The 22453-nt window shown below is 49.8% G+C and overlaps 7 protein-coding genes across 7 annotated transcripts; 5 read left to right on the top strand and 2 right to left on the bottom strand.

Moving 5' to 3' along the window:
* Positions 1-953: 953 nt before the first annotated feature.
* CDV56_102847 (MutS family protein MSH5) lies at positions 954-3818 on the top strand (the record flags this gene model as incomplete). Its single annotated transcript, XM_026756466.1, has 15 exons — positions 954-1099; positions 1148-1547; positions 1604-1681; positions 1729-1764; positions 1839-2193; positions 2252-2348; positions 2395-2484; positions 2534-2723; positions 2772-2806; positions 2853-2934; positions 2994-3105; positions 3160-3361; positions 3425-3463; positions 3515-3653; positions 3714-3818. 15 exons carry the CDS (start codon positions 954-956, stop codon positions 3816-3818), a joined length of 2106 nt encoding a protein of 701 aa, XP_026610472.1.
* A 271-nt stretch (positions 3819-4089) lies between these two features.
* CDV56_102563 (something about silencing 10 family protein) lies at positions 4090-6126 on the bottom strand (the record flags this gene model as incomplete). Its single annotated transcript, XM_026756182.1, has 2 exons — positions 4090-5879; positions 5940-6126. 2 exons carry the CDS (start codon positions 6124-6126, stop codon positions 4090-4092), a joined length of 1977 nt encoding a protein of 658 aa, XP_026610471.1.
* A 483-nt stretch (positions 6127-6609) lies between these two features.
* On the top strand, positions 6610-7720 carry ksrA (3-dehydrosphinganine reductase; the record flags this gene model as incomplete). The annotated part of the gene is made up of 3 exons (XM_026755969.1): positions 6610-6651; positions 6707-6838; positions 6890-7720. 3 exons carry the CDS (start codon positions 6610-6612, stop codon positions 7718-7720), a joined length of 1005 nt encoding a protein of 334 aa, XP_026610470.1.
* An 834-nt stretch (positions 7721-8554) lies between these two features.
* Positions 8555-9666, top strand: CDV56_102084 (sterol desaturase family protein; the record flags this gene model as incomplete). The annotated part of the gene is made up of 2 exons (XM_026755703.1): positions 8555-9034; positions 9106-9666. 2 exons carry the CDS (start codon positions 8555-8557, stop codon positions 9664-9666), a joined length of 1041 nt encoding a protein of 346 aa, XP_026610469.1.
* Positions 9667-10394: 728 nt separating this feature from the next.
* Positions 10395-11341, bottom strand: CDV56_101853 (60S ribosomal protein eL6; the record flags this gene model as incomplete). The annotated part of the gene is made up of 3 exons (XM_026755472.1): positions 10395-10547; positions 10651-10986; positions 11228-11341. The coding sequence occupies 3 exons, from the start codon at positions 11339-11341 to the stop codon at positions 10395-10397; spliced, it is 603 nt and encodes a 200-aa protein (XP_026610468.1).
* A 432-nt stretch (positions 11342-11773) lies between these two features.
* Positions 11774-13169, top strand: CDV56_101607 (uncharacterized protein; the record flags this gene model as incomplete). The annotated part of the gene is made up of 3 exons (XM_026755226.1): positions 11774-11893; positions 11948-12516; positions 12623-13169. The coding sequence occupies 3 exons, from the start codon at positions 11774-11776 to the stop codon at positions 13167-13169; spliced, it is 1236 nt and encodes a 411-aa protein (XP_026610467.1).
* A 1051-nt stretch (positions 13170-14220) lies between these two features.
* On the top strand, positions 14221-20799 carry cch1 (calcium channel protein CCH1; the record flags this gene model as incomplete). Its single annotated transcript, XM_026754072.1, has 5 exons — positions 14221-15852; positions 15903-18269; positions 18328-18991; positions 19048-19811; positions 19861-20799. The coding sequence occupies 5 exons, from the start codon at positions 14221-14223 to the stop codon at positions 20797-20799; spliced, it is 6366 nt and encodes a 2121-aa protein (XP_026610466.1).
* Between the last annotated feature and the right edge of the window lie 1654 nt (positions 20800-22453).

Raw genomic sequence — 22453 nt, 5'->3', positions numbered from 1 at the left:
CTTCTGATCCAGAACTGTAGCATTCAAAACAGTGTGAACCTGGAAGCCTGAGGCTTAAGACTAAATAACAATAGGTATCCATCGAGTCGAGAGGCAGTCCAACGCCAACTCGACCAATAATCTCATCAGCGTCTGCTACCTCAAGGAATTCTCATCCAGTATGTCGTCTCAAATGAAGAGAAGACGCACAGCATATCAATCATACATTACACCACATTCTCGCAATTCGAGGAACAGCCGTACGGACGAATCGGTGCCCTTGCGCCAGAGACCGAATATTTCCCACAATTCCGGCTCCAATTCGCAAAGATCTTCTGCATTAGAGCCGCTTCCTTCAAACAATGAAACTGATCGCAGGGTCCGTAACAGCTCGTTGGAAAGATCGTCTGACGACGATCTCGAGCAGGTCATTGTCGCAATCGATACTCGAGAATCAGGTACCATCGGTTGCGCTTACTACTCGGCTCAGGAAGAAAGACTTTGCCTTTTAGGAGATATACGATCATCGAGTAATGATGCAATTGATAGCCGTTGGACATTATACTCCCATTTGACCCTGAAGAAAGCACTGACAACAGCCTAGTGATCGAACAGACGAAGCCCACTGTGCTCCTTACCTCAGCTCGCGTTGACTACTTAAATACACCACAAATCTCCGAACAAGATGGTATCCAAATTTTGGTGCTGCTTGCGTTTACATATCGCTAATTGGTAGTTCTGTAGGCACTTATCTTTACCTGCCTTATCAACTGGATATTCGCCCGTCACAAGAATTTAGCCATTCCAATGCTACGACTAAATTGGCGTCTCTGGAGGTTGCGTCAGCTCATGAACAACGGATTAAGTTCTTGGTCCCTCACAGTGGATTGATTGACCCTGAGCAACTGGATGCGGAGAGCTTGGGTTTCACACTTCAGGAGGGAAGACTTCTGCACATGGCAAGCTCCATCGATATGGAGAACACTGTCACCATGGGCTGTGCCGGGGCTGTCCTCGCATACCTCCAAAGGCGAAGAACTACTGACTCGATCACTACGCTTGGGTCTGCTGGAGCATATCAGGTCCGCTCTGTCGAGATGTTCAGCCTCAAGGGAACCATGTAAGTCCTGGCAATTCACTGTGACATGGCTTTCTGACAGTGTTCTAGGTTCATCAATAGAAGCACTTTACTTTCCCTACAAATCACAGAGTCCGAGTCACACCCTAGTATGCTCAATCAAGGGCCCGGAAGAAAGTCACCCGCCTCAAAAGAAGGCCTCTCCGTATATGGCTTGTTTCAGCGCTTCGCACATACTCCGCAGGGGAGAAACCGGCTTAGACAGATGTTCCTTCGCCCAAGCGTCGAAATGAATGTCATCCGCGAGCGTCATGACTTCATCAGTGTCTACCTGAGGCAGGATAACTACAATGCCTTAAATAAAATTGTGAAGAGTTTGAAGCATATCAAAAATCTTCGGCCCGTGATAATCAACCTTCGAAAGGGCATCAGTACGGGAAGTGCTAAGATCACTGGTTTCAAGACAACAGTTTGGGCTACACTACTTGCTGTACGTCAACCTAGTGCTTACACGTAATTTGTACACGCCTGGCTAATATCGCTCAGTTTGCCTTCTTTGGTATTGATATTCATGACGCGTTGAAGGAGACATTCGGTGCAGATACGCTAAATTTGCGTACCCAGGTATGGCCGTTTATGGAAATGCTACAAGCACACTAATGAGTATCCAGGCTCTCCGTATATTTGAAGCATCTCAACTGTATCGAGTAGGAAGGATGATTCAGGAAATTGTATAATCCACTCGGGGTTTGGGGGACGCTCCAGCTAATTTTGTCGCCAGGTCGACATCGATTGCTCGGAAGACCAAGGCAGAACTGTCGTGAAGCCAGGACTCGACCGAGAGCTTGACCGGATGAAGGACACATATGATGGTCTAAACGATCTCTTGAAAGAAGTTGCGATAGAGATAGCAGGGACGATCCCTGAAAGCCTCGATATCGACGTGAACGTGATATACTTCCCCCAGCTCGGGTTCAATATTGCAGTCCCACTCAATGATAGGGGTGAAGCGGCTTACAGCGGCACTGCTGATGATTGGGAACTTATGTTTGTTACTGAGAATCGAGCATACTTTAAGGATTTCAGGATGAGGGAGATGGACCAGAGCTTGGGTGACATATATGGGCTGATTTGCGGTACTCTACGAAGAATCTCCCTTATTGCGACGACGAGCTAACCTTCATGCTTCTCAAGAAAAGGAAATTGAGATTGTCTATGATCTTGCGCAGAAGGTTCTACAATATGAGGATGTGCTCGTGCAAGCGTCAGATATGTGTGGCCAGATTGACAGGTAATGCTTTGGCATGCATGTTGATGATTTAAACTCATGCTTTCAGTCTCCTTGCTATGGCCCAGGCAGCGAATTGCTATAATATGGTTCGTCCCAGGATGGTGGAGGAGAATATCATCAGAATCAAAGGTGGCAGGTGAGAAAATTCTGGTAATGTATTATTCTAATTCGTTGACATATCCAAGGCACATACTTCAGGAATTGACAGTACCATCATACGTTCCAAATGATACGTTCTTGGTAGGGGGCAGTTTTGAGACCGGAAGTCCAGCCTCACACGAGGATGAATTAGAAATGCTGGAGAACCCCCATGGTCCGAGTATGCTTATTCTCACCGGTCCCAATTACTCTGGAAAAAGCGTATATATGAAACAGGTATGAATCTCCAACGAACACGTATCCGAGGCTTCAACTGAGAGACAGGTTGCTCTGAACATATATCTGGCACAAGTCGGAAGGTATGCGCTATGATCATCCGATGTGACAGTGAACTGATTGTAGCAGCTTTGTTCCAGCAGAGAAGGCAGAAATCGGAGTGACTGACAAGATTTTGGTGAAAATGAACTCCCAAGACAGCGTGTCAAAGGTATGGTTTAGTGACCTAACAGCGAAGATAAGCTGTTACGGGCTGCTGACTAGCACCAGATCCAAAGTACATTCATGAATGATCTACAACAAATCTCCTTTGACCTGAAGCAGGTAACCGGAAGAAGCTTACTTCTAATCGATGAATTTGGCAAGGGAACCAACGAAAGTGGTTTGTCTCTCCATTACCTCCAGAACTCTGTCAGAACTTAACTGCGACTCGCAGATGGCATCGGCCTGGCTTGCGGGATACTCGAGCATTTGCTGAACCTCGAGGACGCACCAAAGGTCATCGCGGCAACGCATTTTCACGAGATATTCGAGAATGGATTCCTTCAGCCAAGGCCCAGACTCCAGCTGGGACATATGGAAGTTCGCATCTCTGGAGAGTCTCGCCAAGTGGAAGACCAGATCACCTATCTCTATAAGTATGGTCCTGAGTGAAACTGAGGTCAGTTTAAAGCTCCATGATATCTGATTCATGAGTACAGTTTCCGTCCAGGTCGTAGCAACAAAAGTTTCGGGACGATGTATGTGCCTCTCTCGATGATCATTCTACCTTAAGATACTTATTCAAGCAGTTGCGCAGCAATGAACGGGATAAGTCAAACGATAGTTGACCGGGCGAATGAGCTCGCAGCTCTCTCTGCTCGCGGCGAAAACCTGATCGCTGCTTGTGCCACATTGTCGGCTGAAGAGACAGAGACTCTGGCTGAAGCGGTACGATCATCTCTTTCCAGGGGAATTGGAAGGCTGATGGTAATCGTTGCTTAAATCTAGGATGCTTTAGCGAGGCGTTTCCTGGGCTGGGATTTGTCGAACACTTGCGATGCTGAAGGGCTCAGAGACATGCTCGAGTCCCTCTTTGCGAGAATGGGAGAGTAACGCATGGGATATCTCCTGGAGAGATTGCGCTGGATTTTCATGTTGTCTATTCCGTTTTACTCGTGTGTGGTTCGGATGCAGAGTATCATTGAGTATCTGATGGGGAGATGGAGAGGGACGGAAGTGCGGGAGAAAAGTAGAATGGAAAGTGAGAGATCTGAAGAGGTGTATATCATCAGATGAATTATATATGTACACGCAAACCCATATTTTAGAGAACACAATGAACGCCCGTAGTGCATATATCCAAACAGGACAAGTGAACGATGATCTATAGCTTGACACTCTTGACCAGGTTCTTCTTGATACCGGTGAGTTCACCACCGTAGCCACCAGGACCTTCACCACCCTTGTAAATCTGGCGGATGCTGCCAAGCTTCTTCTTCTTCTCTTCAAACTTCTTCCTCTTCTTGACACGGGGGTTGCGGGAATCCTTATTCCGCTTCGGCGCAAGACCCTTGTTCTTCTCGATCTGGTAGGTGATGGCACGTTTGCCGTCTGGTCCAATCTCCTCTTGGATCTCCACGCGTCCGCCTTCGCGGGCTGCGGCCGCATAAGCCTCTGCGCGGGCCTTCTTGTCGTCCTTCTTCTGCTTCGAGCGGGCCGCGACCATATCGTAATACTCGTCATCGTCGGTTCCGGGCCCGCCGCCTCTGATCTCCTTGGCGACTCTATGGTCTTCCTCATCACTGTCGCCGCCAAGCTCCTCCATCTTGTCTGGTCTCTGCTTACCACGCTTCTCGGCCTCAGCATTCAAGCGAGCTTGACGATCCTTCAACCGCTCGCGATAAGGCAGATCCGCATCACCACCAGCGTCTCGGCCAGCCGCACTGCGCTTATTGGCTTTCTGTGCAAGCTGGGAGGTGTAGAAACGCAGCGAGCGCTTCTGTCTGGCCTTTTCTTCGGCCTCCTTGGCTGTAAGAGCATCCTCATCACCAAAGTCGGAGTCTTCGGCGTCTTTTGCTGACTTGGTTTTCTGGATCTTGCGCTTCTTGGTGGGCTCGGAGACAAGTTTTGAAAGGTCCGCAAGGTTCGCTTCCGTCTCGCGCAGCTTCTCTGCTCTGCGGGCTTCGGCTTCCGCCTGTGCTGCCTCGGCCGCGCGCTGCGCTTTAGATTGCTTCTTTTCGTTCTTCTTCTTCTTCGGTTCTTGTAGTTGTTTGCTCTTCTGGACTTGCTTCTTGGTTGTCGATAGAGGGGCGTCTGAGTGCTGGTTGCTCTGTTGCTTCTTCGTATCATCCTCCTTGGTGATTTCGGGAACGGAGAGATCCTTGACCGTCTCCCAGAGCTTTCTGAACTTGACTAATGAGCCCATGACCGGATGAGCTCGCAGTTGAGCTGGCGGAAGAGGGGACGGTTTTCCAGATGCGTCCTGAGACGACGACAGAAGCATGAAGTACATGCTGATCGCTCCCAGGTAGGCCGACAGAGCACGTAACTTTATGACGGGAGCCGGGGCTGGTCCCAAGAGCGCTTCCTCGTCTTCCGGGGCCTTCACGGCTTTGGCAGCTTTTTCGAGCTCGGCATGTTTTGCTTGAAGGTCGACAAAATCTTTGGCCAATGGCTCGAACTCGGGATATCTCGACTTTAGGATTTTGAGTTTCTCTTCTGTGCTCATTTCGTCTGTGATCTCCACCTGCGGAAGAACTTCCGTTACCGCACCAGCCTCATCCTCTGCGTCTTCCTTCTTGCCAGATTCAACCCATTCCGTTTCGTCGAAGCCGAAGTCTTCCTCGTTCATGGCTTGTAGATGCTTCTGTTGGAGTCGCTTTGCTTCCGCCTCTTCTTCGAGCGCATCAGCTTCGGTCTCGATTTGATCGGCGTTGTAAAGATCCTTCTTGGACGCTCCCCATGCAGCAATGCCCTCCTCATCTTCTGAAGCATTCGAGCCAGGGCTATCACCACGGCGGGACTTTTTGGCCCTCGATGAACCCATTCCCATGTCATCATCATCATCCTCATCTTCATAGACATCTTCATCGTAATCTTCCTCGTCGTCTAGGTCGTCTTCGTCCAGGGACTCGTAGCCCATGATCTCCTCGTCAGATGGCTGAAGCGATTCCTCTACAGGATACAAAGTCAGGAATGAACAGGACGAATGCAAAATCAATTACTCAGACAAACCTTGCTCAGCCGTTTTCCTCCGTCTCTTTGCCTCCGGGGCTTCTTCCAGCAAAATGTGGTCGCGGCCCGCTTGAAACTCATCCTCGGAATCGTCGAACCTTTCCTCGAAAGCGAACTTTGTGCGCTCAGACTCCTGAGCGGAGTTCTGCTTCGCAGGGCGACCGCCAGCCTTCCTTTTCTTGGCCATTTTCGAGGCAAAATGACGATGTGGGCTTATTTGACCAAGATCGACTGTATCGAGTTGATAACTGTCGCAATAAAATTTTGGGATTTACTTCTCACCGCCGTCGCGGTGCTAAACTAAGTAAGGTATGTTTGTTTTATTTGTCTAATTACCGATCAATACGAGCGGGACACTGCTCAATGGTACGAAACCACCAGGGATCTGGTATCGGTGCGTACGGGAATTTTGCCTCAGGTATCCAGGAACCTTCTGTTATGAGCTCCTTCTTCACAAGATGCGAAGTTGACTTGACGACCATTTCAGGCAGGAGCTCATCTAATCATTGGTTTCGTTCATAGCCACTTTCTTCTTCCTCTTCCTGAATTTTCCTCCCTGGTATCTATTCTCATGTCTCAAGTTCATTCGTTTATACCCTATAATTTCTCCCCTGCTACATTGGGAATTTCACTCGTTCTCTGCGGTCTTATCGTATATAGCATATCCAAAATGTTTGGCTCTCGAACAAATCATTTTCCCGTTGAGGGTCGGGTATGTTGGGAACTCTCATATTGGATCGTACGGCATGCTGATCATTTCTCTGTAGACCATTGTTGTTACTGGTGGTTCCGATGGAATGGGCAAGGCTGTCGCCTGCCAACTCGCTGAAAAGGGTGCCAACGTCGTTATCGTGGCCCGCACCGTTCCGAAGCTCAGAGAAGCTCTGGAGGCCATTAAGGTACAGACATCCAGTCTCTGCATTCAATCTATGGCGCTCACATTAGTTCAGGGATCCGCCCAATATGCCAGCAAACAAAGATTCCACTATATAAGTGCCGACTTGACAGATGCCGCAGAATGCGAGCGTGTCATGGCCGAGGTCACTGAGTGGAATCAGGGTCAGACTCCAGATGTCGTTTGGTGTTGCGCTGGCTACTGCGAGCCTGGTTTTTTCGTCGAAACCCCGGTCAACACACTGCGAAGCCAGATGGACACCGTATATTGGACCGCTGCGAATACGGCACATGCGACTCTCAAGAGCTGGCTCAAGCCCATCCCCCCCAGCCAGCAGGTACCGTTGCCTCAGAGACATCTTATCTTCACCTGTTCCACACTTGCTTTTGTCTCTATTGCGGGATACGCTCCCTATTCTCCGGCCAAGGCCGCGATTCGATCTCTGGCCGATACTCTGAGTCAAGAGATCGAGGTGTACAACGGTGCTCGGGCAGCGAAATCCAGAAATGCAGCTCCACCCGCTGATGTCAAGATTCATACTATCTTCCCAATGGGCATTCTCAGCCCCGGTTATGACAACGAGCAACAAATTAAGCCAGAACTTACAAAGGAACTGGAAGCTGCCGACAAGCCACAGCGTCCGGTTGAAGTCGCTAGGGCTTCGATCCAAGGCTTAGAGAAAGGCGATTATTTGATTACCACAATGTTTGTCGGTCACATGATGAAAGCCAGTGCTCTTGGTGCCAGCCGTAGGAATTCGATCATTGGCGATACTTTGACCAGCTGGCTCAGTAACCTGGTATTCCTGCAGGTGATTCCCGATCTCCGAAAGAAGGCTTTCAATTGGGGCTCGAAGAACGGCGTCCCATCATCCCAGTCGAAGTAGGAGTTTGGTATCGTCATGTTCCTATTGTGTGGTGCATTCTTAGATACCCTCGAGCGTTTTGCTCTGTCTCTTACCGTTATTTGTAATGCTCCTGTGCCTAAGCCTCAGGTATCAAGTCGATGAAACGAAATTACTATTGTTATTTTCTTCTGCTTGATAAATGCCCATCGCCTAATTTGATTGTACAATCGTGCTTTTGCAACATCTCGAGACTTTTGCAAATCAATAAAGAACGCGCATAGAGGAGCCAAACTCATCAGTATCCTCATTAGATACCTCCGTAAGTCTCTAGAAATCTGGGTGAGGTGATTGGATTGAATCAAGAGTTATGGCGATGTATCCTAAGATAGCTGCTCAGCGTTGGGGAAATCAAATGAGTATACTGGCGTACATGGTGAAGCAATATATACCTAGGTAGTGTCCTGCTGTAGATAACAGCGTCTTTTCCATTCCTTGTCCTTACCTGAACACGGTCCTCGAACGACCTGATCGCTACCTTCATTTTTGAAGGTCCCATATTTTAATCACTAAGTTGTCGTCAATTTAGCAAGCACAACAATTCCATTGTTCTACCTGTAGGCTAAAAGCTGTGCTGATCGCTTTGCTGATAGTGACGTAGAGCTTATCGGGATCTCCACAAGCAGCGAAACCCATGCCCTACTTGGTACTTCGGACCCCAGCCACAATATCGCCATGTCAGACACATCTGCAAGTTGCAGGCAGGAGATTGCATATTCTAACTTTAGCTATGAAGCTTTGAATATGCGATCATTGAATCAAGCAGGCACGTCTCGAAACACTTATACCAAAAGCTAAGCGCAGATCGCAAACAAGATGGATGCGCTCTTCTCCCTGCCAGTCCTTTCTCTATTTCTCATTCCTACGATTTCCTCGTACAGCACAAGTCTCAACTTACTTTTCTTCTTTATGACATGGTCGACACTTGTGCTGTCGCATCCACCTCTCAGGGTTGAATTGTTCGGTACCGTGGCCGTGCGACTCTTCTTTTACGTCTTGCCCTCGGTCCTCTTCTTCCTGTTTGACATCTTGACACCCTCCGCAGCAGTGGTGATCAAGGCGCATGGCGAGATTGGCCTTCCTGCGGGAAGCAAGCGCAGCAAAATCCGAGCGAAGGATTTCAAGGTCGCGGGATGGGCGCTGGCCAACCTTGCTTTGAGCATCGCCGCGCAAGCCGCCATTGAGGTCGTTCGCACCAAGGTGCTCGGAATGCGCAGCGCTCTCAGAGTGTCCATGAGACTGCCGATGCCCTGGGAGATTGTCAAAGACTTGCTCCGCGGTTTGTTCGGGAGAGAGGTGAGTGATCTCTCGTCCTCTGGATGAATAAGCTCTGTGGCCTGAAGTTGACACATTCTGCGACACCGCAGATCCTAGCATACGCCGTCCATCGCTACGCCCTCCACTCCAAGCAGTATAGCGTCGCAAAGTACCATGAAACATGGTATCACTCACTGCGCGCACCGTTCCCTCTCACTGCGCACTATGATCACCCCGTCGCATACCTCCTCGCCAACTTCATCCCAACGTACGCACCTGCCATGCTCTTCCGCCTCCACATGCTCACCTACCTCCTCTACCTGTCCATAATATCCATTGAGGAAACGTTTGCCTTCTCCGGGTACTCTGTGATGCCGACGAGTTTCTTCCTGGGTGGCATTGCGCGTCGCACGGATGTGCATTTGCTAAGTGGGGCGGAAGGGAATTTCGGGCCTTGGGGTATCCTGGACTGGATTTGTGGGACGACCGTCGGCGATGGCGGTGAGGATGGAACGGCTAGTGTTATGGAGGATGCGCAGAGTCAGCTTAGCAGTAGTCTGAGCCAGGACGGGGATATCGATGAGAAGATTCGGAGGGCGGTGGAGGAGTCTACGAGGAGGGTTAGGGAGGAGAGTCGTCGGCTGCGGAGGAGGCGGCGGAGGGATGAATGATTTTGGGTTGTGGGTTCATGAGGTCATGGCTTTTTGTAGATATATGATTATATGGGTGCGATGTCGCTTCTATATTTTGGATTTGGTGTTGGATGTTTGATGATGCATGGGTTCGGTGTGCTACTACTCCGTACAGAGACGTCTGCTGCATTTCTCGAGACAGTTCAAAGCATGTAGTCTATTTGTGAGGTCGCGATCGCATGTCCATTTTGGCGGGTACCCGCTGCGCAACGATGTCGCTTGGGCGTTGGATAAAGAGGGATGGCGATATGCACGAAACTGGAAGTTGGAAGTTGGAACAGAACCTAAGATGTCCCCATTTTGGATCTCGACCTGAACCTGGAAATGAGAGATGTATCATACTTAACATTAAACGATAACGCCCAGCCTAGTCTTTTGAAGGGCACGTGTAACAGCTGGAAAAGGTATTCTTTTTTTTTTCTTTGACATTTCGGCTTTTCTTTTTAAGAGGTCCTGCAAATCGGGCCACGCTGGAGGGACTTTTCGTTGAAACAAGGAAATGACAACCGGTTTTTCCGAATTGACCGCAATCCTAAGCAAAGACGGAGCCCGTATCGAGTTACATTATTTCATGAACTTGTTCCTCCCGCGCTGCAAAAAGAGAAATGCTATCCCCGGGGAATGGGGACGCCCATTTGCAATCCAAGCCGCCCCTCGCGCAAGGTTTCCTCCACAATCACTACCGAACCCGCGGCCGCCACGCACGTTTACCACTTCATCTCGTGGGGCTTGTCGCCGTTCCGGAGGCTGAAGGTGCTGGCGAGGTAGCTGCCGAGGAAGGCCTCCTTCTTGACGGAGGCCAGGATGGACTGGTCGACAGCCTTCTGGTCACTGGCACGAGCGCTGGCAACCTTCTTCTTCTGTTGTGAATAGTCGCATATTAGTACGTGTCATCGATTCACGACTGAGTAATTTCCCCCTCCACCGTGCATAGGATCCAGTTGATCGACGGAATTCACATACCTCGGGCTTCTCTCCCTGCTTGAAGAAAGCCTCCTCGGTCTTCTTCTCGGCCTTCTTCTCCTTGGTGAAGTAGTCAGAAGCGCTGACCTTCTCGAGGACGCTCTGGTCGACGCTGCTGATGTCCACACGCTTGCTAGTGGCGATCACGTAGCGAGCGTTCACCCGTCTGAGAGGAACACCGTTGATCTTGAAGGGACCGGTAACGAGGAGGACACCCTGGTCAAGGTGCTTGAGGAGGATGACACGCTTGCCACGGAAGCGACCGGCGAGGAGGATCAGAATAGTACCGGGCTGAAGGCTTTCCCGGAGCTTGGTAGGACGAATAGCCTTGCGAACCTGTTCAAATGCACAACGAAAACCATGTCAGAAAACTCTTGTTCCCACGAACCCGGACACACCTGCAAGTCATTGATATGTAGCGGAGATGCGATTTCTCTTATCAATTCATGTTCACATTGACACTGGCCCTGATCCACCCACAAAAAGCGGCATCATTGACCGGCGCAATCGTCGCATTCATTCATAAATAAAACCACATCTCCGATCAGACATTTCTCTCTGTATAGGGCGTACTGACTTTCTTAGGCTGCGACTCGTCATCAACGGGGTACCATTTCTGGGCCTTCTGAGCCGGAACGGTCCTCTGGCCCTTTCCAAACTGCTTCGTCTGGCCAACAGTAGAGTCCGACATATTGGCTACCGGGGACGAAGGTGGTCTGAAAAGAAAGTAGGAGGGGGTGGGTGGTTGTCGACGGCGGGTGGTTGTTGGATTGAAGTGTGACTGACTACCTGCGGCCCCGGGCGGAAATCCTGAGGTTTGTGGGAACGCGAGCCCTATCAATTAACCGAATCGCGCTAGTGCCGATTTGGAGCCCCTGATAAGGTCACTGCGGCTTGCCTGAGGTGTCGAGATCCGGTCACCCGTAGAAACCTCTAGCGCAATGGAAGCTTCTCAGCCCCATCTTCTTGAACTGACGTATCCTGCTAGAACCCATTACTACTTCAGAGCTTACCAACCATCACAACAACACCATCCCGTCTCAATCAACATCACAAGACGGCCGGCAAAGTCCAGCTCCACCATTTTTTCCACCTTTATTTCCCATTCTCATAGATCTCCACCATGTCTATAGCTCCAATCATTACGTTCAAAGCTGGTATCTGTGACCTAGATGTGAGTGACTGCCTCTGCAACTCCGGCATCGTAACCTCGCCCTTCTGCCTATCAAAAGGCCAGGATTCGGTCTGTCAACTCCTTTATGACCGTCACTAACACTAAAGTTTCTCCGAATAACAGGTCTCAAGTTCAAACCCCGTGGTCAAGCCGAAGCCCACACCAGGCTACATCTACCTCTACTCCGAGGATGAATTGGTGCATTTTTGCTGGCGTCCAAGAACCGCTCCTCATGACGAACCCGAATTGGATCTCGTAATGGTCCCATCAGACGGAACCTTCACCCCTTATCAACCAGCTGGCAAAGATGCACCCACCAACGGCCGAATCTTCGTATTGAAGTTCTCCTCCAGCTCGCAGCGCTATCTATTCTGGCTCCAGTCAAAATCTCAGCATGAGAGGGGTGATCCGAGCTGGTTCAGTCCCAGAGATCTCAAGCTAGGCGAAATTGTCAACGAATTACTTCAGGGTGAAGAAGTCGACGTCGCGCATGCAATTGCCAACCTTCCCAGAGGTGGTCCTTCTGGCGGCGGCGACGACGATGAGACGATGGAGGATGTCGAGGGCGTGGACCATAATCCAAACCATAACCACGGAGGCAGCAGTGGAGGAGCCGGCCCGGACGCAACGGGTGGAGACATCAGAGAAGAAGGAGAAGAAGCGAGGGAGGGTGGTGCTGACGGTGGAAGAGCGTAGGTACATCTTCCTGCTTCCGGTCGAGTTCGATCCCGCACCGAAAGATTCCTGGTTTTAGACCATCGCTGTACTGAAGTTTCTGAGCTGATCTGGTTTTCTCAGGGCGGCCGCCGACTCGAACCCTTCGTCTGTTGTACAGAGCTTCTTGAGGTCCTTGCAGGGGAACCAAAACCAGTCCCAAGACCCCGACAGACCTTTCACCACGCTACAAGACCTCCTTTCGCCATCATCTACGATCCCTTTTCTAGAGTCTGCTGACGATGAAACTGTTGACAGCCTCTTAAGCTATCTACCACCGACCCTCCTCCTTTTGGCGCAGGAATCCGAAGATGTGTCGCTTGCTGAGACCGATCCGGAGATCGTGGAAGCAGCAATGCTCTCGCTCGACCTATCGCAAAAGAAGAGCATCTTACGAAAAGTCCTTCATTCCCCTCAATTCTCACAGAGTCTTGCTAGCTTGACTGTGGCTATCAGAGATGGCGGCCTACCAAGCATAAGCGAGGCCCTCAAGATCCCTGTTGAAAATGGTGGTTTCATGCGTAGAGGAGGGGTTCCTCTTGGTGGCGGGGATGCTGTTGAAGCTTTTCTCAGAGGTGTTCGGGACCATGTTAAGGAATCGGATCAGGAGAATCAGATGGAGACAGATTGATTGAGCCACGCGTCTTGTACCAAGAACCTCCTGTAACTACCTTCTCTTGCCATGATGAATCCGTCCACTAGAAGCGTCGCATTTGCAGCAGAAGATTTACACTAGAGAACCAAAAGCCTTGGGTACTGCCGGTCCATCAATCCTTCCGACACATTGCAGCATGAAGAAGCAACTTGGACTCCCAGATTTACTACTTAGCGGTTTATAGGCAAGGCCAGGTGCCGAACTTTGCTCAGAGATTGTGACGAGCTAAAACACTCCGTGCAAGGCGTCGATTCAGCGTAACACAATCATTAATAGAGTATAGTTTCAGAGCTATATTTCTCTCACTAGATACGGGATCACAGGAGACAGGCTAGAGCCCGCATAGCTCATTGGCCCTGTGGGCTAGGCTATATCGGCAAACCTCATATACAAGCCAAACAAAAATCCGTCGCTACTGTAAACCATGAAGTCAACAAAGAAGCAGATAGACTTTGTACTACTATTGATGATCCAATTTAGAGAGGTACGTACAGAGTAAGAAATTAAAAATGGCTAAATTTGGAAGAGCCACAAGCGTGGGTTCCAGAGTCTCAGGTTCCAGCGCAGCTGAGACCAAGTTCAACGAACCACACAGAAGCCGGCTTGTGGCCAACCGCCCCAGTTTTGGCCGCGTTGGCGCAATCCAAGCAGAGCTCCGCTGCTCATGCTTGTTCAATAATATCGCGATCTGAGGGCGAGTGGTACAGTAGCCTGCGTCTTCTGTCACACTGGCCTTATTTCCCTCTGGACAAAAGCCCGCAGACTCCCGCAGTCCCGCTAGTTTGGCCTGATAGGTTCGGGAGAACTTGTGTTGTTAAAGAAGAACATTCGTTCCCGCATACTTGGCAAGGCAACAACAGTACCTAGTAAGTTCCTGAACCGAAGAAAATAACTTAGCAGAAAGCAACTCTTTCTCTTTATATCTACTGTCGAATTGTCCCTAATCGCAAGACATTGACACAGGTACGATTTCCGCAGCTGCAGTCTGCAATGTCTACATTCGGCTAGCGCATTATATCTGCCTACGATGGCTTCGAATAGCCACCATCGCGGCCATGACGAAGACAATGCTCTCACAGATCACTCGATCCCTTTACAAGACCTTTCCGGGCCGTCGGAGCGTAGTCAGGTTAGGACAAGTCGCGTGGGAAGCAGATTTCTCTCGAGGCGGTCTTTGAGAAGAGGAGGGTCTTTGAGTAACTATGAGAGGGTGTCGGAGGAGTCCCCTGTTGAACCCCCGCCAGTCGCACGGCGTGCACGTCCACAACACGTCGTCCATAATAATGGAGATGCGTTCCATGTCGAGGATCCAGGGACATTTGCTCAGGCAATGTCGTCGGTGGGCCTCAGCTTCGACCCGACACTTAGCACCACGCCTTCAGCGCGACGTCGCGAATCCAGCTCCGACTTGACGAACGTACCTCTCGATGACTTCGGGCCGCAGGAAGCTGAACATTATCTTTCCCCAACCGATACCTATGAGGATACTGCCCCGTTGACCGATCATCGCTTTCTTCAGCCCATCAGCGGAGCTTCTCACAACTTTTCGGGTGGACAGGATGACCGAAGCAGCACGCACAGCGACCGTTTCCCTCCCGATTCGCATTCGGAGTCTCGTTTGGGTGATGATCTGCCACATCTTGAGAGCGGTTTGGGTCGGAGACGTCGCGGGAGCAGCAGCGCTGGAGATAGTCGGGCCCGTTCCTTGTCTCCTTCGGCCACTGGGTCTGCTTTGCAGCGTGCGAGTTCGATGATGAAGTCGATGTCCCAGCGTGTTGTTAACCTGAGCAATGAGCCGGAGGTGGTTGAACAAGCGATTATGAGGGAGGAACAGCACAAGAATGCACGACTCGAAGAACCTCCGTCGCTTCCCTCCTTGAGTGGATATGCACACGATGCGCCGTCTGTCGGAATGCCTGATGGTCAAATATCACGGACCAGAACATCCGCGAGCAAAGCGTGGAGGATGTACAACAATCCTCTGAGAGGCAAAGCACTCGGAATCCTGGGTCCGGACAATCCTATACGGGTGCGACTATGCGACATACTAGTTCATCCTTTCATGGAGCCTTTTATTCTGGTTGTGATCATCATTCAAACGATATTGCTGGCTCTTGAATCGGCAAAGTCGGTCTGGGATCATCCGCGATCTGTGCGCTGGGGCTCTAATCCCATGGACTACGCTTATTTTGTCATCTTTGTTATCTATACATTGGAACTAATAGCCAAGATCTTGGTGTCGGGCCTTATCATCAATCCGGCGGAATACAGTACCCTGGATCGATCGCTGGGGTTGAGAAAGGCAGTGGCGGAGAAAGGGAAGAATCTACTTGCACCGCAACGGCAATTTACCTCGAAACAAGCCTCTAGCACTCCAGAGCCACAGCAGGCCTCCATTCTACGCACTTTCACTGGCGGTTTCGATCAGTTGCAGCCAGAAGTCATCGATGACCCTTTACAGCCACGCCGCGTGCGACTCGCACACCGTGCTTTTCTCCGACATTCGTTCAATCGCCTCGACTTCGTCGCCGTCGTAGCATTCTGGGTATCCTTCTTACTCTCTCTCAACGGTGTCGAAACTCGGCAGCAGTTATACGTGTTTCGCATGCTCAGCTGCCTTCGCATCTTGCGTCTTCTTGCGCTCACCAACGGCACATCCGTAAGTTAAGAGACCTTTATCAGTTTGAATCGGGTAGCTGATCGAAACAGGTTATTCTCCGAAGTCTCAAGAAAGCAGCTCCCTTGCTTGTTCATGTTGCATTCCTTATAGGCTTCTTCTGGCTACTGTTTGCTATTGTCGGGATCCAGAGCTTCAAGTCGAGCTTCCGACGCACTTGCCGCTGGCTCGGTCGTGACAATGAGACTGACTTTGATCTCAACGATCCGTACGGCACGCTACAGTTCTGCGGTGGATACCTCAATGCAACCACTGGCGCAAAAGAGCCTTGGTTGAAAAAGGATCTGACTTCGAGCGGTTCAGATGCGAAAGGGTATCTCTGCCCCCAAGGCTCCATTTGTGTTGAAAACACCAATCCGTATAGGGGAACAGTCAATTTCGATAACATCCTGCATTCGCTGGAGCTTGTCTTCGTGATCATGAGCTCGAACACCTTTTCAGATCTTCTATACTACACTACCGACAGTGATTATCTTGCAGCTGCTCTTTTCTTCGCGTTCGGAATCGTCATTCTAAGTCTGTGGTTGGTCAATCTGCTGGTTGCAGTGATCACGCACTCATTTCAAGTCATCCGAGAAGAGAGCAAGCGAAGTGCCTTCGCTGTTCAGAAAATCGACTCAGTTGATAAGGAGGACACATCTACCCGCAAAATTAGTACTTTCAAACGCCTCTATGACAAGACGGAATGGCTCTGGATTGGCATCATCATTCTCGATCTCGTTGTGCAGGCTATGAGAAGCTCGACCATGGAGGAGGACCGAGTCAATCTTATCAACGTTGTCGAGACCTTTGTCACGATCATCCTTCTTTGTGAAATCATGCTACGTTTTGCATCCGATTGGCGCAGATTCCACCGAAGTCGCCGGAACTGGGTTGATCTAGGACTCGCGATCATTACCTGCGTCATCCAGATACCCGCAATCAAGCATTCGGGGCGTCCGTATGATGTTCTCACTCTCTTTCAGATTCTCCGAGTATACCGAGTGGTACTCGCGTTCTCTGTCACCAGGAACCTCATCATGGTTGTCTTTCGTAACACGACTGGTCTGTTGAACCTGATCATGTTCGTGTTCCTGATTACATTCCTTGCGTCCATTTTCGCAACACAACTTTTCCGCGGCCAGATACCCGCAGAGAACAATGATGGTAACAATATTGATATCAACTTCGCTGATATCTACAATTCATTCATCGGCATGTATCAGATCTTGTCCAGCGAAAATTGGACTACCATGCTATACGATGCAACCACGTTTACGTACCCGTTCAACACTGCCTGGATCTCAGCCATTTTCTTTATCTTATGGTTCATCGTGGCGAACTTCATCGTTCTCAACATGTTCATTGCTGTCATCCAAGAGAGTTTCGACGTTTCTGAAGACGAGAAACGATTGCAGCAGGTCAGGGCATTCCTAGAGCAGAAACAGGACAGCAGTAATTCTCAGGGGAACCTGTCTCTGTCGAAGATCCTCCTGCTGGGCAGAGACTCCAACCGCTACAGGGATCCTCTTGATCATGGGCCAGCGGCCCTAGAAATGCTACTGAAAGATGCCGTTGTACGGGAATTCCTTGATGAGCAAGAAGCGCCTACGGAAAGTCGGCGAGGGGACAATGTACCTTTAGAGACTGCAGCGGCCGCAGCGGAGGAAACCGTCCGCCCTGGCGTGTTCTCGCGGTGGTGGACGGCCATCACCACGTCTGTTTTGCGCAGGGAGCCGAATCCCTTCTATTCCAAACTGAAATTCTCTAGAGCATACGAAGAGCTAGATCCGAAGGAAATGGCCAAGGAGGTGGTTTCCGCCGCGGAGCAGCGGAAACGAGCACAGCGAGAGTATTTGATGAGACACCCGAATTATAACAAGTCGCTGTTCATCTTCGCGCCTGACAATCCCGTTCGGAGACTGTGTCAACGTATCGTTGGGCCGGGACGCGGGCATCAACGAGTTGAAGGAGTGGATCCCTACAAGCCAGTCTGGTATACATTTTCAGCTTTTGTCTACGCGGCGATTGTTTCCATGGTCCTGATTGCGTGCATCACTACTCCAATCTATCAGCGCCATTATCAAGTGCAATGGCAAGGCAAGGCTATGCCGTGGTATGTTTACACCGATACGGGCTTCGCAGTATTGTTCACGATCGAAGCCCTCATTAAGGTCATTGCAGACGGTTTTTTCTGGACACCAAATGCGTACTTTCGTGGATCATGGGGTTTCATCGATGGAATCGTCTTGATCACTCTTTGGATTAATGTGGGCAGCTCACTGTTCAGGGATTGGGGCGTCTCCAGAGCTATTGGGGCTTTCAAAGCCTTGAGGGCCCTGCGTTTACTGAACGTCAGTGACAGTGCCAAGGACACCTTTCATTCAGTCATCATCGTGGGTGGATGGAAGGTCATCGCTGTAAGTCTTGGCCTGCTATTCGTGGTTCAAGGCAAGACACATACTAATCATTTTATAGGCTGCCCTGGTCTCAATGAGCTTTCTGATACCATTTGCCATCTACGGTGTCACTCTTTACAACGGACAAATGGTCAAATGCAATGACGGAAGTATAGTTGGCAGTCTGAACCAGTGCATCAATGAATACTTAAGCTCACCCTACAACTGGGACGTTCTAGCACCGCGTGCCGCTTCAAACCCTTTTTACGACTTTGACAATTTTGGGGATGCTCTGTTCATTCTTTTCCAGATTGTCTCTCAGGAGGGCTGGATTGATGTGCAAAGCAGCGCTATGAGTATTACAGGGAAGGACATGCAGCCACAGTCATTTGCAGCGCCAGCCAACGGCCTCTTCTTCATTGTCTTCAATTTACTTGGTGCCGTCTTCGTCCTGACACTGTTTGTGTCTGTGTTCATGCGAAATTACACTGAGCAGACAGGTGTCGCCTTTCTAACTGCTGAGCAGCGATCTTGGCTTGAGTTGAGGAAGCTTTTGAGACAAATTTCCCCGTCAAAACGCTCGCTCGACACCAAGAGCAGTAAATGGAAGCTGTGGTGCTATCGGATTGCCGTCAAGAAACATGGTCGATGGGCCAGATGCGTGACTACCATTCTTCTCCTCCATCTCCTCTTGCTTGTGCTGGAGTTTTACCCAGAACCTCGTTTGTGGGAGTTGACAAGGCGTGAGTCCGGCACCCCTTATCTTAGTTTCCCTATGTACTGACATACGCATTCACAGAGGCATTGTTCTTTGCTTTCACATTCTTCTATATTGCAAACGTCCTCATACGACTCTTGGGACTGGGCTGGCACCGGTTCAGTAGAAGCTCCTGGGACCTCTACTCACTAATCGCCGTCCCTGGTACCTTCATTACAACTATTCTCAACTATCTGCTGAAGAATCAGGTCATTGTGGAGCTAAACAAGCTTTTCCTTGTGTCCATCACCCTCTTGCTGATTCCACGAAACAACCAATTGGATCAACTTTTCAAGACGGCTGCAGCCAGTTTGACGGCTATTGGAAATTTACTCGCTACGTGGTTTGTCCTTTTCCTTGTCTATGCGATAGCCATGAACCAGGCCTTCGGTCTCACGAAGTTCGGGGAAAATGAGAATAATAACATCAATTTCCGAGACATTCCGAGGACGCTCATTCTTCTCTTTCGAATGAGCTGTGGGGAGGGATGGAACCAACTGATGGAAGATTTTGCGACGATGGTGCCACCTTTTTGCACATACGACAGCGACTTCTTCAATGACGACTGCGGCAGCGCCGCCTGGGCTCGGCCACTTTTCATTTCGTGGAACATCATCAGCATGTATATCTTTGTGTCTCTATTTGTGTCGTTGATCTTCGAGAGCTTTTCCTATGTGTATCAACGGAGCAGTGGGCTCTACGCAATCAGCCGTGAAGAAATTCGCCGCTTCAAGCAGGCCTGGGCGACATATGATCCTGACGGTACGGGGTATATAACCAAGGAACAATTCCCCCGGCTGCTTGGCGTAAGTTCTCTCCCGAAACAAGCGTTAGCAGAGTAACTAACTGGATAAGGAACTCTCGGGCGACTTTGCCATGCGCATCTATGACGACGAGTTCACGATTGGGCGGATTCTAGAGAAGTGTCGGGTAGACAAAAGGGATTCGCTCATTGCGCATAGAAGAGTGGTTGAAGGGGTGGACCTCGACAAAATGTCTCGGATTCTGCGGGGGATCCCAGTTGAGACGGTTCGGAAGCGACGACAACGACTGAATCGGTTTTATGAAGAGGTGCTGGTATCCGCGGACCCAGTGCGCGGTATCTCCTTCCACTCAGTTCTGATGATCTTGGCTCATTACAATGTCATCAGCGACAGCAAGAGCTTGAGATTAGAGGAATTCCTCCGTCGTCGTGCGCGTCTGCAGCGAGTAGAGGAAGCTGTGCGCCGAAACACGGTGATCGGCTTCTTTGACACACTGTATTGGTCGCGGGAATTCCGCCGCAAGGTCAATGCCAAGAAATCATCACGAATGAGCGAAGTACCGCAGTTCACCGTCCCTGAGATCTTTGTAGATGACGGTTATCAAGACGAGTCCGGGACAGTGGCAGAAGACGTTGGAGTCAGCACAGGGGCCCACGGTGACATTATGAGCGGGAACGAAGACACCCAGCCGATGCTGTCGCCGATCTCGCCTACCCGAGGCCCCGCCAGCCCGACATCATCACGGCAACTGCCCCGGCTGGACACGAACTTGACAGGACGCATGTCGAATGTCAGCTCGCCCACCGAGTGGTCGAGCATCAGTCCGTCGCTGTCGCCCGGAGGCCGTGGACGGTCGCATACCATCTCGTCCTACGACGCTGGGCCGGATGTGCCTGTTAGTCCCGCGGGATCTAACCATTCGCGGGAGAACAGTGCGATGAATGTACAAGATGTGATGCAGTCGTTGGGTGATTCCGCCTGGGGCGAGAGTATCCGACGCAGCTTCACCCAACGTCGATCGAACGGTTAGTCAACCGTAAGAAATTGAGACGTGAGCGATGTCGTGATGATTTGGATGTAAGGATGTGTGGTATCTACATGTGTTCTTTATGCTTGGTCGCTTGGTTGGTTATAAAGGTTCCATTCTCTGGAGTCCTTCTCTCGAGATGGATTCCCAAGACCTGTACTCTTCTTTCTCTTTTGTCTTGTCTCGCACATAGACAGTCTGGATATTGGTTATTGCATAGCCGTGGCGTATGGGTGAATTGGTACTTTTTTTCTTTGATTACAATAATTGTTCTCGTATCAAGAAGATCAATACCTCAAATTCTATAGGAGGATTCTGATCTAGAAACAATTGGATTGTGGGAATAGGAGAAAGATTCTCCTGGACAAGCCACTGGCAACGATAAGTAAGGCTTGAATGTGAGCGTATAGTGGAAGTTTATCGACAATAAAGGGAGACATTGACGGACGGACCCGGACAATGAGTCGGAAACGGATATTATGGTTGACAAAGGATTGAATTGACGATGGAGAATTTCCAGTTCTATTGCGCGTAATCGTATGCAGATCAGTCCGGATAGGGAGATTCGGGAGAAGAGGCAATTGAATGTCGATCCGCCGTTTGCGTATGTCATCTTATAGAGGACCTCCAGACAATAAGCATTCACTCATTCCGATGAAGAACACTTGAAGAGACAACTTTGATCCGATTGAATTTGAGTAGCTTTTGTCCTCGACAGTAACAATTAGTGTGTTTTCTCAACTACTGCATTCGTCTTGAATTCATTCCAGTATGGACTCGCCCCTGGCGCATCGCTAGTCGAGAGCATCCTTGCAGAGCCACTGCTATCCAGTAGTATCTACATGCTATCGACTTATCTCGGTAGTCAATCATTTCCATCTTGAAGATTCCTTCTTTCTTCGTCGTCCTCGTCTTTTTCTCAAGGTTTTCTCCGTACATCGTGGTCAAACTTTCTTTCCTCATCCTGCCTCCTCCTCCTCTTATTCTCCCTGCGACCGAGTTGATTTGGTCTTGAGGATTGGTGGTCGATGTATAAAAGTGTCGGTGAGTCTGCTTTCGTGATTGTACTCTGTGCTTTAATTTCTGGATGAGACAGTCTCATTCTAAGTTCGCTGTACGGAGTCGCTACAGATGACATGTCAGTTTGCTTGTTTCATCTTTTGTCCTTTCAGTTCTAATCTTATTTGCGTCTAACTGACTATCTGTCTGTCTGTCTCATCTTATCTTTCTTACACTCTACTGACTTCGTCGGATCTTTGTGTTGGTGACATTATACTGATCTTTTCTAGTCCACGTCTATTGATGATTCTATATCTCTTCTATCGCCAGACGGCTACAGCACTTGAATGAGGTTCCTTGATTTCTGATATCTGCCAACTCATACATACACCAACTGCACATATCAGGCAGCGTCTGAACAGCTGTGAAACATCAACACAAGTCAGCCAGCGAGAAACTCAATCCGTCACCTCACCCGATCATCATCATCCGACATACTTCAACCACCTCAACAAACACATCTACACTCAGCCATCATCCAAAGGGACGACGAACAGCGAAACAGCAAAATGCACCCCAATCTCTCCCTCACCACCTCATTCCCACCTCACCACCCATCAACTTCCTCCAACAACCGCCTCCCCACCTCCTCAGCAAC

This window comes from Aspergillus thermomutatus, assembly GCF_002237265.1.
Source record: "Aspergillus thermomutatus strain HMR AF 39 chromosome Unknown NODE_311, whole genome shotgun sequence".
Lineage (NCBI taxonomy): Eukaryota > Fungi > Ascomycota > Eurotiomycetes > Eurotiales > Aspergillaceae > Aspergillus > Aspergillus thermomutatus.
The sequence above is the reverse complement of the archived record's forward strand: the minus strand, read 5'-3'. Positions and strand labels throughout refer to the sequence as shown.